At 44.0% G+C, this 15,462-nt stretch overlaps 1 protein-coding gene and 1 pseudogene across 3 annotated transcripts in view; one reads left to right on the forward strand and one right to left on the reverse strand.

Moving 5' to 3' along the window:
* LOC101719541 (major allergen I polypeptide chain 1-like) overlaps positions 1-15,462 on the forward strand; it is a 32,116-nt gene that overhangs the window by 9,062 nt on the left and 7,592 nt on the right. Inside the window, exons 1-2 of one of the 3 annotated variants that reach the window (XR_015443095.1) lie at positions 12,195-12,329; positions 14,368-14,555. Coding sequence is in view for 1 of the 3 variants with exons in the window: in XM_021239603.2 (XP_021095262.2) it covers positions 14,155-14,215; positions 14,368-14,555 (249 nt within the window). In the remaining 2 variants the exon portion in view is untranslated. Of the gene's footprint in view, positions 1-12,194; positions 12,330-14,154; positions 14,216-14,367; positions 14,556-15,462 lie in introns of those variants that run through there. The other 2 variants (XM_021239603.2, XR_015443094.1) reach the window with 2 other exon arrangements.
* LOC101717810 (transmembrane protein 74-like) lies at positions 3,509-5,595 on the reverse strand (annotated as a pseudogene).

Here is a 15,462-nt window from a genome sequence, read left to right on the forward strand (position 1 = left end):
CATTATCAATTATTCATTTTGATCCTTATTTACACTTTCAGTTTCTCATACCAGAGAAATTATTTGGTATTTACACATGTGTGTCCTATTTATTTCACTAAAGAGTATGGCCTCAATGTGGATCCATTTAGCTATGAATGTCTCTAGTTTCTCATTCTTTATGGCTGAATAGTACTCCATTTTATATTTTTAAAAAACATATCTTTATCCAGTCTTCAGTTGATGAGCATTTGGGCTATTTCCAAGCTTCAGCTATTACAAACTGTCCCGCTATAAATATGGGTGCACATATATCGCTGTAGTATAATTCTTTTAATTCTTTAGGGTAGATACCCAGCAGAGGGATAGCTGGGTCAAATGGGACCTCTAATCCTAGTTTTTTGAGGTGTCTCCATATTGATTTCCACAGTGGTTGCACCAGTCTGCACTCCCACCAACAATGGAGAAGGGTTCCTTTGTCCCATAACCCTGCCAGCATTTGTTATTGGTTGATTTCTTTCTTTTCTTTTTGTTTTTTTGTACCTGGGATTGAACTCAGGATCTTGAGCTTGGGAGGCAGGCAGTGGAACCACTGAGCTAAATCCCCAGCCCCATTGGTTGATTTCCTGATAGGAGCCATTCTTTCTGGAGTGAGGTGGAATCTCAGTGTTGTTTTATTTGCATCTCTCGAATGACCAGGGATGTTGAACATTTTTTTCATATGTTTATTTGCTGCTTTTACTTCTTTGTCTGAGAAATGTTCATTTCACATGCCCATTTTTGAATTGGGTCTTTATATTTGGGGGGTCTGATTTTTTTAAGTTCTTTATATATTCTAGATAGTAGTCCTTTGTCTGAGGAAAAGCTGATAAAATTTTTTTCCCACATTGTAGGTTGTCTCTTAGCTCTGTTGGTAGTTTCTCTTGCAGTGCAGAAGCTTTTTAATAAGCTGAGTTCTACTGGGGCTTATTTTTGGTATAGAGCTTATAAGCATTCTGAAAAATCATGCTAGGGCTTATTTTTCAGTTAGGTCTTTTTTTGTGGAAATACAGGAGTAACAATAGAGGATGTGGGGGACAGGAGAATGAAAGAAATATTTGAAAAATTAAACAATAGAATATGAGGAGGACAGAAAGGTGTAAGGGATTCTATGAAGAAGTATATTAACATGCTCTCGATGGGACCATAATTTGTGTGTCTTGCTGCCAAGAAGCTCTGATTTGAATTCAATCATATGATATTATATGGCTAAACTATGTATACTCTTTTGTTAATATAAGATGCTAAAACAAGAACAGTCATTGTTATTCCATGGCTAGATGATTATTAAGCTCAGTAGTAAATTTTTATTTTATTGTTCCTTTCTTGTTCTTTGATGGTTCTTCTCATTTTTGTGTGGGAAAATTGTCTGTAACTAATACATATTTTTGTATACAAATATGTATATTATAATCTATTTATGTTTCAATTTTGAGAGAATTTAATTTTTAAAATTCTTCCCATTAAAGTGTCAAATACAAAAATTGGATGATTTATGAGATGAACCTGCAGTTATAATTCATCAGAGGAAAAGTTCATGACCTATTACTCTTCAGATGAAGATGCATTAAGGTTAGATGAATATAATCTTGTGGCCAATACATTCAGTGAACATAGTGCAGGTTTGAAGATGAATGTAGAAAATCAAGAGGGAGAATGGCAGCCAATAATGAAACATGATAGAACATGAGTATATAGAACTACATTGTAATGATATTTTGCTTTGTATAAATTATTCATACCTGGTAATATACTCAAAATTATAGTCAAAGAAACAAATTGATATGCCATACATTTCAGCTTTAGGGCAAAAAGAAAACAGTAATGTTGGCCGGGTGTGGTGGCCAGCCTGAAATGCACAGTGAGAATCTGTCTCAAAAAAAAAAAAAAAGCAATGGTGGGAATCTGTTACAATTAGCAAGATGAAAATTTTTATAGGTATATTATTAACTATACAGATAGTACTATTATCAGATTGTATTGGTCTAAAAATAATATATATGCCAAAAGACATATAAAGAATGCCAAGCAATGGTATGATTTTTTGATTATTTTGAACTGTGTTTCCACTACTATTATTACAAATATTTGTAGATGTGAACAAATCACAGAAGTAGCTCATGTCACAGTTGTGCTGCTGTGTATTTACTGTGCTTAAAAGTAAAAATAGTTTATTTACAGTATTTGTGTGTTGTTTGATTTGTTTTATGGTTCACATTTATATCTGTGTCAAAGATGTAGAAGACTCACTTTGTTGGACTTAAACACAAATCCAGTTTATGAACATCCTGCTGGAACAGAACTTATTTATAAGTCGGGGACTTACTCTACCTAACTTTATGGCCTGTGGGTTTGTGAGGTGCCCCTCTGTTCCAGAACCCATTCTGTCCATTTATCCCAGACTTTGGCAACTGTTCAAGCCAAGGTGTGTCCCCTCTCATGTTGGTACATAGGAAAAGCAGTCAGACCTCTGGTCTGTGCTGGATGTAGACAGTAGGGCAAGAGATCAAGCAGCCCACTGTACTCAATGTAAGGACAATCAGACCCATCTGTTTTGGAACAAAACACAAACTGGGCCTGACTTCTCCTCGTGGGTGCGCAGGCTTGTGTCCCTCCAAGCCTGAGTTTAAACTTCTCAGGGGGTCTACGACTAACCTGCTGCATGGCCTTGACTACCTCCCATGACTCTCTCTCACCCAGTCACCATGGGAGAGTTACACTGGGAACCCTGAAGTGAAGTTATATTTTAGGTGTTCTGAGTCTCAGTCTTAAATAATTAACCAAATTTGATTGAGGTTACCCAATTAAATACCAAAGTGGTGCCTGATTAAAACTCTGGCAATGTGGCATGAGTTGCACTGGATTCCCTGTCCATCATTGCCTGTTGTGTGAAAGGAGTCACCTTAGAGCAAAACTCCACATTGCTTTTGCAACTCACAACAGCTGTGGGCTCCTCCTGAGGCCAGCGGCACCTGCCCAGGCCACATTTTCTCCCTGGAGTTCCCAACCCTGGGGTCTTACCTTGCATCTGCAAGCCAAGGCAAGCTTCCAGACAGCTTTGTTCTTTTTTCTGCTTTGTGTTCTGTATCTCAAATTTATCCATACCTTCTAATTTTCCTGTCAGGTCTTTCCTGATTCCCAGAGATCTATTTTTTTTTCTTTCCCTCTCTTTGTCAAGTTGTTATTTTCCAGAAGTCTGTATTCTAAGACTCAAGAGGCTGAATTTTGCTGTTCATTGCTACTTCACCATTTCGGTTCTCCATAAATCATTAATCTACTTTGGCTAATTTTCTTCATGGCATTTTTAAACCTCGATTCATTTTCCATGATTCATTCATCTTTTTTTTTTATATCAGCAACCACTTTTACTTCACTCAGAAAGAGGGCATGGGACAATGCCAAATATGTGGCACTAACACTGCAGATTTATTTTACACTGGTCTTATGATTCACATAGTTTTTATTAGAAAGTTTACTCTAATAACATAGTTGCCATTTCTAAATACAGGAATAATTTAAATATAATATTTTTATAGTTTAAAAATAACCCAACATTCTCAAGCTTCACAATATCCACACTCAAACATCTGTATTTTGATATTTAGCCAAATTATATCACGAAAAATCCAGCAAGAAAATGGATAACCATCTCTGAGAATTAAATGTATGGTTTACCATGTGATTAGTGCTTATTTTTCACAATATAGATCGCCAATTGATCCCATTATATGTACAACTTCCATGTACCTAAAGAATGCTATAGTTTTACAAAAGAAATCACTTGTATATTGGGTCATTAGAATTATTTTGCTATACAAATAGAACCTCATGGGTATTACCCATTAATTGTTTACAGCTCCCAGAAAGCTAGGTGTGGCTGGTTGTGGTTTCTTATGCATTTTACATGACTTTTCTTCTAAATAGAAGATACTCGGAGAACAAAACACTCACTGGCTGCTTGTTGGTTTGTGAAATAAACTTTTCTTGCTGGGCAAATAAGTCACATTATTAATTTTAAGAAAACATTTTTATATAAAATGCCAAGGCACAGGCCGGGGATTTAGCTCAGTGGTTTCGCCGCCTGCTGCGCAAGCGCAAGGACCCGAGTTCGATTCCCGGTACCAAAAAAATAAAAAATAAAAAAATAAAATGCCAAGGCAGACTCCCAAGAAGTTCAGTCAGAGTTAACACCGTATAGCAAGCGCATCTTCCTCTATCAAGGACAGTTCCAGGGCATTTTCATTAGTGCTGGTTTTCATCCTAAAGTTGAAAGAACCATACAGTTTTGCAGACTCTTTGGAAGCAGCAAATCTGCTTCGCCGATAAAGCTCCCCCTTCCACATCGACATCATCAGCAAACAGGACAGAACAACGCCTCCGAGAGGAGGAGGCAGAGCCCAGCAATCACACAGCGGTCCAGGTGAGCCCCCAACCTCGAACTCTCTTTCTCCAGGCGTTCCATCTTCCGGGCTCCCAACGTGCTGGGGTCCACAGTCACCTCCCATGGGACAATGTAAGAAATGGTCACTAGCAAGATTCCAGTGACAAAGTACAAGATGGCACTGATGAAACCGTACTCCACCAATTTCCCTTAGGAGGTGGCTTCTGAACTTGTGTTGTCTTCATCTTCAGATATCAAAGATACGGCAGCCTCATGGGACCATTCATTTGGATTTCCCCAGCCAAAGTCTCCAGGCCAATTATTCCCTTTTGCTGAAAGGGACCTCTGGATTCGCTGCTCCAGGTTGACATTCTCATCTACATAGGTGAAAGAAGGTTCTAGCTCCTGGCTGCAGCAGTGGCAGACTTTCTGTTCTGATGTCATCTGGCTGTTCCCAGGAGGTTCTTCAGGGAAGAAGACTGGCTAAATAGTGCTGTCCTGCTGGGAGGAGGAGTGGGGTTCTAGCGAAGGGCTATGTCTAGAACTTTCCATCACAGCTGCTCTTGGTACGGACTTGCAGTGTTTCTGACAGCACAGATCAGCTCTGATGGCGGCCGCGTCTTCCTGGTCCCCAAGAGGCCCTTCTGCACCCCAGTCCATGATGTCACACAGGTCGGCCCGGCTGCTTTTCTTAGCAAGGCACTGGAGCTCCATGGAGCTAGGCAGACAGCCCCCAGAAGTTTCTAGAAGTTCTGCCAGGAGGAGCACAGATACGGACTCAGTACTGCTAAGGCAGACCGAGAGCTGCCAGAAGCACTGCTCTTGAGGGCCCTATCTCCTTTTCGGTCACCACAAGGGCACTTCTGCCCAATTCCTCCTAAAAAGAGCCAAAGAAGGGGAGATTCCTACTGGCAGGAAAGTGTGAAAAGGGCAAACCCCCTGACTTGTCACAGGAGTTAAAACTGAGAAACTCCAGGTAGAAAAGGAGCAGGAAGTGGCAGTGTCTCTGGAGAAAGCACACTACCGTCACCAACCCAAATTTATCCAAGGACTCACACATTCCTGTGATAGGATCCCTCAAAGGAGAAGGAAGGTTTCCTTCCGCCTCCCGGTGCAGCTGAGCCCACGAGCCGTGCAAATGCGGGAAGGAGGAAACCCCGCCCCGCGCCTACGACTGCGCGCATCGCAATAAGCTCGCGCGAAGTGGGCGAGGCCCGCAGCCGGGCGGGGCGGGGCGGGGCGGGGCGGGGTCCATTCATAATTTTTTTTTTTGCATTAAAGTCTTTCATTGGTACACTGTAGGTATACAACACAATTACATTTCTCATTGGGAACTGTACCTTTACATAATGCATCTTGGTTATTTTTTCCCCATTCCTAGCCCTTCACGCCCTCCACCCTTCCCAATTTACAAAGACTTTATTTCCATTTTTTCCATTTCTCATCATTTTTTCCTTTCCCTTCTTTCCTTTCCCCTGTGCCTCCCACTACCCCTACCCTTTGGACCTTTTCTTCCTATTTTGCATTATCGATTATTCATTCTAATCATTGGTACATTTTAGGTATACAATATAATGACATTCATCGTTGGAAATTTGCACCTTTACATAGTCTCTCTTGGTTCTTGTTTTTCACCCTTGCCCAGCCCTCCCTTCAATCCCTCCAGCCCTCCCTATTTACAAAGATTTTGTTCCTATTTTTCCATTTTCTCATATTAATCCCATTCCCTTCTATCCTTTCCCTTAGCCCTCCCACTTCCTTCCCCTTTGCCCCTTTTCTTCCTATTTCGCATGACCTATTATACATTTAGATCTTATTTACACTTTCAGTTTCTCACACTAGAGAAACTATTCGGTATTTACACATGTGTGTCCTATTTCTTTCACTTAAGAGTATTGCCTCAATGTGCATCTACTTAGCTATAAATGTATCTAATTTCTCATTTTTTATGGCTGAGTAGTACTCCATTTTATAAAAAAACCACATTTTCTTTATCCAGTCTCCAGTTGATGGGCATTTGGGCTGTTTCCAAGTTTTAGCTATTACAAACTGCGCTGCTATGAACATGGGTGCACATATATCACTGTGGTATGATTCTTTTAATTCTTTGGGGAAGATCCCCAGCAGTGGAATAGCGGGGTCAAATGGGATTTCCAGTCCTAGTTCTTTGAGGTATCTCCATACTGATTTCCACAGTGCTTGCACCAGTCTACACTCCCACCAGCAGTGGAGCAGGGTTCCTCTTTCCCCACAGCCCCGCCAGCATTTTTTAGTGGTTGATTTCATGATGACAGCCATTCTTTATTTGAGGTGGAAACTCAGTGTTGTTTTCCTTTGCGACCAGTGATGCTGAACATTTTTATGTTTATTTGCTATTTCTACTTCTTTGTCTGAGAAATGTCAGTTCATTTTTGAATTGGGTCTTTAAATTTGGGAGATATGATTTTTTTAAGTTCTTTATAGATTCTAGATAGTAGACCTTTGTCTGAGGGACAGTTGGTGAAAATTTTTTCCCATATTGTGGGTTGTCTCTTCACACTGGTGGTGGTTTCTCTTGCTGTGCAGAAGCTTTTTAGTAAGAAAAGATCCTACTTGTTGATTATTTGTGCTAGTTCATGGGCAACTGAGGTTTTGTTCATAAAATCTTTTCCTACACCAATGTCTTCAAGGGTTCTTCCTAACCTCTCAGCCAGTTTAGTGTTTCTGTTTTAATATTTAGATCTTTAATCCATTTCAATTTTAGTTTAGTGCATGGTGAGAGATATAGGTCTAGTTTTAATCTTTGGCAAGTTGAAACCCAATTTTTCCAGCACCGTTTATTAAAGAGACTATCTTTCCTCCAGTGAGAGTGTTTGGCTCCTTTGTCAAAGATAAGGTGGCTGAGTGTGTCTGGAGTTGCTTCTGCATCTTCTAATCTGTTCCACTGTCCTCAGGTCTCTTTCTTTGCCAGTACCATGCTGTTTTTATCACAGTCACTTTGTAGTATAGTTTCAAGTTGGGGATTGTGATACCCCCTACCTTGTCTTTATTGCCTACTATTGCTTTTGCTATTCGAGGTCTCTTCTGGTTCCAAATGAATTTTTGGATTGTTTTCTCCAGGTCTGTGAAGTATGCTGCTGGAATTTCAATTGGGATTGCGTTGAATCTATATAGCAGTTTTGGAAGTATGGCCATTTTCACTATGTTGATTCTTCATACCCAGAAGCAAGGGATGTCTTTCCATTTTCTGATAACCTCTTTGATCTCTTTTTTCAGAATGCTGTAGTTTTCAGAGTACAGGTCTTTGATTTCTTTTGTTAGGTTGATTCCTAGGTATTTCAATTTTTTTGGATGCTATTGTGAAAGGAATTGATTGCCCCATTTCTCTCTCAGTGAGTCTATTTTTGTGTGTACAGAAAAGCTATTGATTTTTGTGTGTTGACCTTGTATCCAGCTACTTTACTGGTTATTAAGTCCAGAAGACTTTTGGTGGAGTTCTTAGGGTCTTCTATATAAAGTATCATGTCATCTGCAAATAATGACAATTTGACTTCTTCATTTCCTATCTTTATTCCTTTTATCTCTTTCTCTTGTCTAATTGCTGTGGCTAATGTTTCCAGAACTATATTGAACAGGAGTGGTGACAGTGGACATCCTTGTCTTGTTCCTGATTTTAGTGTGAAAGATTTTTGACCATTTAGACTCTGGATATTGCTTGTGTGCCTATACAGCTGTTCTCCAGGAAGGTCCCTGGCTATGGGTGACAGTATGGCAAGCCTCTGGCTGAATCCTGTGTGCCTGTGCAGCCCCTTTCTGGATGGGCCTTTGGCTTGGGCGAGTGTTCTGGAGCCTCTGGTGTTGGGGGCAGACCCCTGGCTGAGATCCACCTGCAGCAGGACCGGTCTGGGCACACAGCTGCTCCCTGTCAGATCTGCCTCACTGCTTTGATATATAAAGAGCCAGAGGCCCAAAGTGTGATCAGAGCCAGAGCCCAACAAATGATGTCAGTAGCTCTTGACTCCATTTCTATCTGTCTGAGTTGGTGAAATGTGAAGTTACATATATGCTATGGAATCCACATATAATCCTCATTTTACAGACTCAGATAAAACACCTTCCCATGATCCTATAGTGAGAGGCAGGGCCGAGGATTGGCCTTGCTCCAGCTTACTGCAGTCCCCATGCTCTGAGTGATGTCACATGTCACTTCTCACCACCTTCCAAGATCTCTGGCCAGGCCTCACACAGTTCCCACACCACACACAGACATTGGACACACATAGTGGTCCTGCAGGTATTTTATTAGAGTCACCCCAATAAAGAATGAACAGGTGAGGACAGGTGTCTGGATTCCAGCTTCAAATGAGAGGACGGGGTGGGAAGATGGTGCTAGGATCAGGCACCCGTGGCAAAGATTCAACTCTTCAATAATTGTTTAGCAATGAAATAACATATTCAGGAATTTTTGCAATATCCCCCAATGCATCATTTGGGTTCTCTGATAAGCATTCCTTGCTGAAGGTGATTTTGAGCTGGAAGAAAGCAAGACAGGGACAGAGTTGGCTGCAGGCAAGTTCTGGACCTTTGGCAGGGCTTTCCAGTTCTCCCAGAATCATCCCGCTGCTCCTCCACAAAGATGGAAAGTGCTCCATGATTCAACTACTTCCACCAACAGCTCTGGCCCACAGGTCCTCAGGAGGAAGGCAGGGGATGCCAGGGGAAGATGGTTCCCTGACCACCCACATAGGACTGTCAAGCGTGAGTCTGACAACCAAACCAGCAAGACAGGGAAGACGAGATGGTGCTGCAGGGCATGGTAGGGCCCAAGGCTGTGGGAGGGGCAAGGTGTCCGAGTGTTGGTTTTTGTGCAGTCTCCTGTGCCTGAATCTATCTTCCAAGTGTACTGTGTGGGTGAAATGTGTATGTACTTCTAATGAGCAATCTCATGGGTCCTATGTGTTTATCTTAGAAAAAGAAATCTGGTTCTGTGGTTGGAGGGGCATTCATTTTGCCCATTTGTCAATAATAGCACTTTGGGAACGAGGACAGGAGACAGACTATTGGCAATCTACACAATATAGAAACAAGAACATTTTTTAAAAGTCAGGAAATGCACAGAGCAGGTTTGATAAGCAGCTACATGGAGCCAGGGGCTGCCTTGGAGGCCTCAGGGATAGAAGCCAGGGAGTACAACTTCTGGCTGTGAGCACAGACAATCTAGGTGCAAGTGGGGCTCTATCTAAGCTGGTGGAGTAGCCATCAAGGTGGGCACCGGAAGAAGTGAAGCTGCCCATAAGGCAGAAGTCCTCCAGTCTCGAAAATACAGCTCATAGGCTCCTACATGTGCAGGAGCTGGACTGAAGATTCCTTTCTGCAAAAGGTTAACATTCTCCTCCTGCTCTGCTCCCTCCTCTAACCTAAGGGAGAAAAAAATCACAAGACTGGAAACACTGTCTATGTTTCACTGATAGTATTCTCCTGGTTACTTGTGTGTTCTTTATCTCTCCTGAGTGCTTCTTGTTGTTATAGGAACAGTTGTGGCAGCATAATAGGCTGGATGTGTACATAACATGTTGTGATTATAGGCCTCAGCTATCATACTTTAAATGATTTCGTAGTCTTTTTATACATGAAATACTGCTGTATGCTGCATGTGAGAGGCAGGAAAGGAATTAGAGAGGAAGTTACCATGGCAAATGTATCCACTATCTTGGCTTTGAGTCCTCCTTCATTGAAGCACTGCTGGATTTTTTGAAAGGCTGCCTTTTCTCCTTCAGTAGCATTTACCTTAGCTAGGACATCAAACAATGGTTCCTTGGATCCAAGGATCACTCTAGTGAAGACATCATAAAAAATAACACACGCTTCCACTGAAAACACAGGCAAGAAAACATCCCATTAAAAAAGTCTCCATGGGCCGGGGATTTAGCTCAGTGGTTCCAGCACCTGCCACACAAGTGCAAGGTCCTGAGTTCGATCCCCAGTACCAAAAAAAAGTCTCCAGGATGAGAAGGGTTGAGGTCCATGCTTCCCCACCACTTGGATCTACTGCCAGCTGATTGATGCTCCACAGAGTGCTGCCCACACTCATGACTGCTGCCACTCAAGACAGAGAACATATTCTCTGTTGAGTTACTCCCACAAAGGAGGACCTGGACCAGAACAAGGACCACTCTGGCCCTGACCACAGCCCCAGGCATAGCAGCCTCCATGTTTCTGCCTTTCACTTCAGCACCATGACCCCAACTCACTTCCCTACTCTATCCATAACTAGTGACCCCTCCAGCACCAAATCTTTCCTTGCTTTCAAAGGCTGAGGGCTCCAGAGCTTTTCTGCAGGACTCCTGGGCAGTGGTTTCCCAGATACCACCTAAATCTGTCTTTGTAACCTGCTTGGAGATCACAAGGGTGGCTGGAGTGACCCAAAGTGGGAGCAAGGATCAGGAAAGTCATCTGCTCCCTCTTCCCACTCTCACCTGGCTGGATGCGCAGCTCTGCGGTCAGCAGCAAGGCCAGCACAAGCACTGTTCCCCTCATGGTGTAAATCCCTGAGATGCTCTGCACAGGTGAGGTCCCTGCTGCTTTATAAACCACTGGCTCTTGCAGCCCAGACCTCACCCATCCCACGAGCTCCAAATGCTGGTGGCTGAGGATATGTGGTTACTCCACCCTGAGGGCCAGTAAGCACTGGAGCCCCTCCCGCTCTAGGAAGCAAATTTCTTAGAGATGTTCACCCTGCTTCTTTGGGTGTTAAGTGACTATACCTTTGCCAAAAGAGCAATTGGAGCTGACCTTTCTAACTGGCTCCATTCTGAGCCAAAAGTGCTATTGTCCCAGCACTGTCACATCTAGTTCTCGGTCATATCCTGCCACCTAACTCTCCTGACTCCAAATGCTGCACTCTCTCACAATGTGGAGATAAAAACCACATACATTAAGGTCAGTTCTATGTCACCATAAGTAGCAAAACATTCCTTCAGAAAAATGACATATGCCTATCTATGTTTAAGACCTGGAGAAAAGTGTGTGAGTACAAGCCTACTTGGGATTGATTGAACATCTTAGCTGTTGCATATAAAACAAAAATTGATAAAACTTGGATGTGGCCTATATGTGCAACAGCACATGAATAAATTTTTTTAAATGTGAAACATATACACAACGGAGTTTTATTCAAGCATAAAGAAGGATAAATTTGAGTCATTTGTAGAAAAATGAATACACTTTGAAAACATGATACTAAGTGAAAGAAGCCAGATACAGCAGGTTAAACATCCCATAGTTTATTTTATATAAGAAACCCAAGGTAAAAGTAATTTAAAAAGTAAAATGAAAGACAAGTGATGGAAAATAGAGAGTAGAAAGACAGGGCTAGGGATTTAGCTCAGCGGTGCCACACCTGCCTCGCAAGTGCAATTTCCTGAGTTGGATCCCGGGTACCTCAAAAAAAAAGGAAACAAAGAAAGAAAAGAGCAGGGAAAAGGAAGAGAGTAGAGAAGCCTGGTAAACACAACGTTAATCAAGGGACCTAATGATAAGTGATAACCACTGATTAAACACGTGCAGACCCTGATACGTGTGACAAGGACATTTGACCTCTGTGGTATCTTTATAAGCTAGTGTAAATGATGAGGAAAAACACCAGAAAACTCAGACTGAGGCCTGAGAGTTTCCCTCAATAGTAAAATACTTGCCTGTCGCACAAGAAGCCCTGGGTTCCATGCTCAACACAATACAGAGACATACGAAAACATTCACCTTGGGGCACATTCTATATTTCACCAGTGCTCCCCAGACTCCAACGTCATAAAAACAAAGAAGACTGAGATACTAACCCTAACCGGAGAGCATGGTGGGTCTGACAGCTGGAGCTCAGTACTTGGCACCTCTTACCAAGACGGCTACCGGATGTGAATCCTGTTTGGCACAGGGTTCTAATCAGCAGTAAAAGGTTTGTGTCGTGTCCTATCATGTGCTCTCACATGGTACTAATTCTGTCACTGTTGATGTAGAGAAAAGGATACTCAACTGCCTCTAGCAAAATACTGCTTTAATTCTGATTTGTGTGTTTTGTCTCCACCCACAACCAGCCTGAGGCAGCTGAGGCCTCTGCCCAAATGTTAAAGAACTGACCCTGTGGTACAGTGGTAGAGTGCTGAGTAACCGGGGAGAGGCCACGTCAGCCTCTGTTCTGTCCATCAGTGTCATCTACTCTGCTTCAAGATGAACTCATACAGAAACATGCAGCAAAACAGCCATTGGCACTCCTTCCTGTAACGCATGTGACTGTTTCATCTCTCCTACCCCTGGCCCATACTTGATCATGGGGATGGTGTGCACTGAAGCTCCCAAAGGCGACAGAGAGTGCGTGGTTCTGGCCTCCCTAGCATATCGTGGTTCCAAGCCACTCCCTCTTTCCAGCCATGCTTTACCCTTCAAAAATAACACTGCCCTGCTAACAGGTGTAGCTCTCCCCTTGTCTGACCTACTCACGACAGTGCACTCTGATCTAAATAACCACTTGTCTTTATTTGTAATCTTGTCTTTGTGAATTCTTTTTTTTTTTTTTTTTTTGGGTACTGGGGATCAAACTCAGGACCTTGCGCTTTCGAGGCAGGCGGCAGAACCACTGAGCTAAATCCCTGGCCCCCTTAGTGAATTCTTTTACTGTCCACATCATCTGTCACTGCGACGCTGGCTGACATGGCAACCAGAGTCATATGCTGGTTCAGCTCCTGGTGGAAACTGGAAGGGAAACTGGGCACGTGTGGAACACAGCAAGAGAAAGCCCTGGACACCAAAGTGAGCTTGTAAAAGCCTGCCAGCCTGGTGACTGATCCAGTGCCACAAGAGAGAGACTTCACTTAGGGGAGAAAACCACAGATTTATTCCTGAGGACCCCACTCCCGTAATCCCTCCTAGGAGACCCCACCTCCCAACACTGCTACACCAAGGACCAAGCCTCAGTGTGAGTTTTGATGGGGACAAACCACATACAACCCGTACTAGGCAGACTCTCTGGTTAGGAGATATTGGAAGAGATCTGGGGAATTAGGCAGTGAATCATGCGCATATTGGAGGAGGTGTTCAGGAAATAAGGGCAGCTGCTGTGAAGGCCCAACTACGGAGACAAGCTTGGCCTGGTCACAAAACAGAAAGGGGCTGGGGATGCTGCTCAGCTGTGGACCACTTTCCTAGCATGGCAAGGCCTGAGGCTCCACCCCCAGCTCTGCAAGAACAGAACAGAATGGACCAGGGATTTAGTTCAGTGGTTACACCACCTGCCTTGCAAGAGCAAGGACCTGAGTTCAATCCCTGGTACCAAAAAGAAAAAAAAAAGGGTTAGAGATGAAGCTTGGTGCAAAGGCCCTGGTTTCAATACCCAGTACCAGCCCCCTCCCCTCAAAAATGATAAATTCACAGCCAGGTTATCTTTAAGGACCATCAGGTATGGCAAGCTGACATGGACGATTACTCTGGGGTCTAATTTTCTAGGCTTTTACTCCTTTCCCAGTCAGGTTTCCTTTTGGTTCTATCTCTTCAGCTGCTCAGGTCCCCTGACCTTGGTCAGAGGCCTAAGAAGGAGAAAAGGAAAAGCCAGAACCTTTGTTGACTCTGGAGCTTATCTTCTTGCCAACACTCATGCCTCCCCTTCCACAGCCCCAGGCAGTTCCCCTACCCCCTAAGGTCCTGTCAGACACAGGCTGCCCCACTGTGACCCCAGAGCAAGCATAAAAGGATACCAAGCCGGGTAGGGAGTGCCTGCCACCTGCATCATGAAGCCAGCTACTGCTCTTGTGTTGCTTGGGGCTGCCTTGCTCCTGATCCCAGGCAGAAGTGGGTGCTTGGACGTGGCTGTCTGGGGTGTGGGTTCTCTGGGGGGTTGTGACACCTTCCCAGGGCAGTTCTGATCCTGCTGGAGGGGAGCGGGGTGAATGTGTCCTGATGGGAATCTCTGAAGGGAGGGTCAGCTTGTCTTTGTGTTCCAGATGGTGAATTGTGCTCAGCTGTGAAAAAGGATGTGGATCTATTCCTAAATGGAACCACTGATGAATATGTTACCTACATGAAGAAATACATAAGTGACCCTGAAATGTTGGCCATTGCTGCATCTGTTAAGGAATGTGTTGATGACAAATTGACAGAAGAGGATAAGGAGAATGCATCCAGTGTGTTGGTGAGTCCCCAGGGAATGTCTGTGTATCTGTGCCTGTCTGGGGATCTGCTCATCCTGGGGGTGAGGGATCAGAACTGGGGGGATTCATTCTCCTTCCCACATGGCCCTGCCTGGAAATCTGGAAGAAAAAGAACCTCATGAACAAATACATAGAGGGGATGGAGCAGGCTCTGACTCTACAGGGAAGAACCAAAGAAACAATGCACCCCTTGAGCTCCTGGGGTGGCCCATGGGTGCTCAGCTCTGCCACACCAGCACGAGAATTTCTGGAAGGCTCTGTCTCCAGGGCACCTGCTGGCTCCATGTCAGTCACTCGGCTCTAACATCCCTGACCCCAGCCTCTCCAGCACATGAGTCTGGATCCTCTTCAAACCATACACATTGGGTCCTGCCCTTCTCCTAATCATTCAGTTCCTACTACTCCCCTCCAAAACTCTCAACTTGCCATGTGTCCTGGATCCCAAAGCGCCACTGTGTGGATCGTGTGCCAGGAAAGGAGACAGCCTGCTGCATCTATAAGTATGAGGGGCGGAAGTAGGAAGCTGACTGGGAGCTGTTCATTCCTGAGCCCCAGCTGCCCACAGGCTCCCCTGCCCACAGCTCTGCCAGTTCCTTCTCAGCAGTGCCTTGGCACTCTGCCACAGACTTTGCCACAACCTCCATCCTAAAGAATAAACACTCCTCCTCTTCTTGCCTGACTGCTGAGAGCTTTGCAGAGTTTCTCAGACAGCCCTTGGGACACGCTGGTGGTGCAGGAGACTGGGAGCAATCTGTATTTTCCTGCATAGATTGAGGCTCCACACTTCCAACCTGGCTGCGGGCCCTTCCCAGGAAGTGGCCAATGAGTGTTCAGGTGTCCCGATGTCTCTTTCACCCTTGAGGCCTCACCAAGGTTCCTGACATTCTC

This window comes from Heterocephalus glaber, unplaced genomic scaffold, assembly GCF_053883595.1.
Source record: "Heterocephalus glaber isolate CG9 unplaced genomic scaffold, H.glaber_assembly_v1.0 deba00001561, whole genome shotgun sequence".
Lineage (NCBI taxonomy): Eukaryota > Metazoa > Chordata > Mammalia > Rodentia > Bathyergidae > Heterocephalus > Heterocephalus glaber.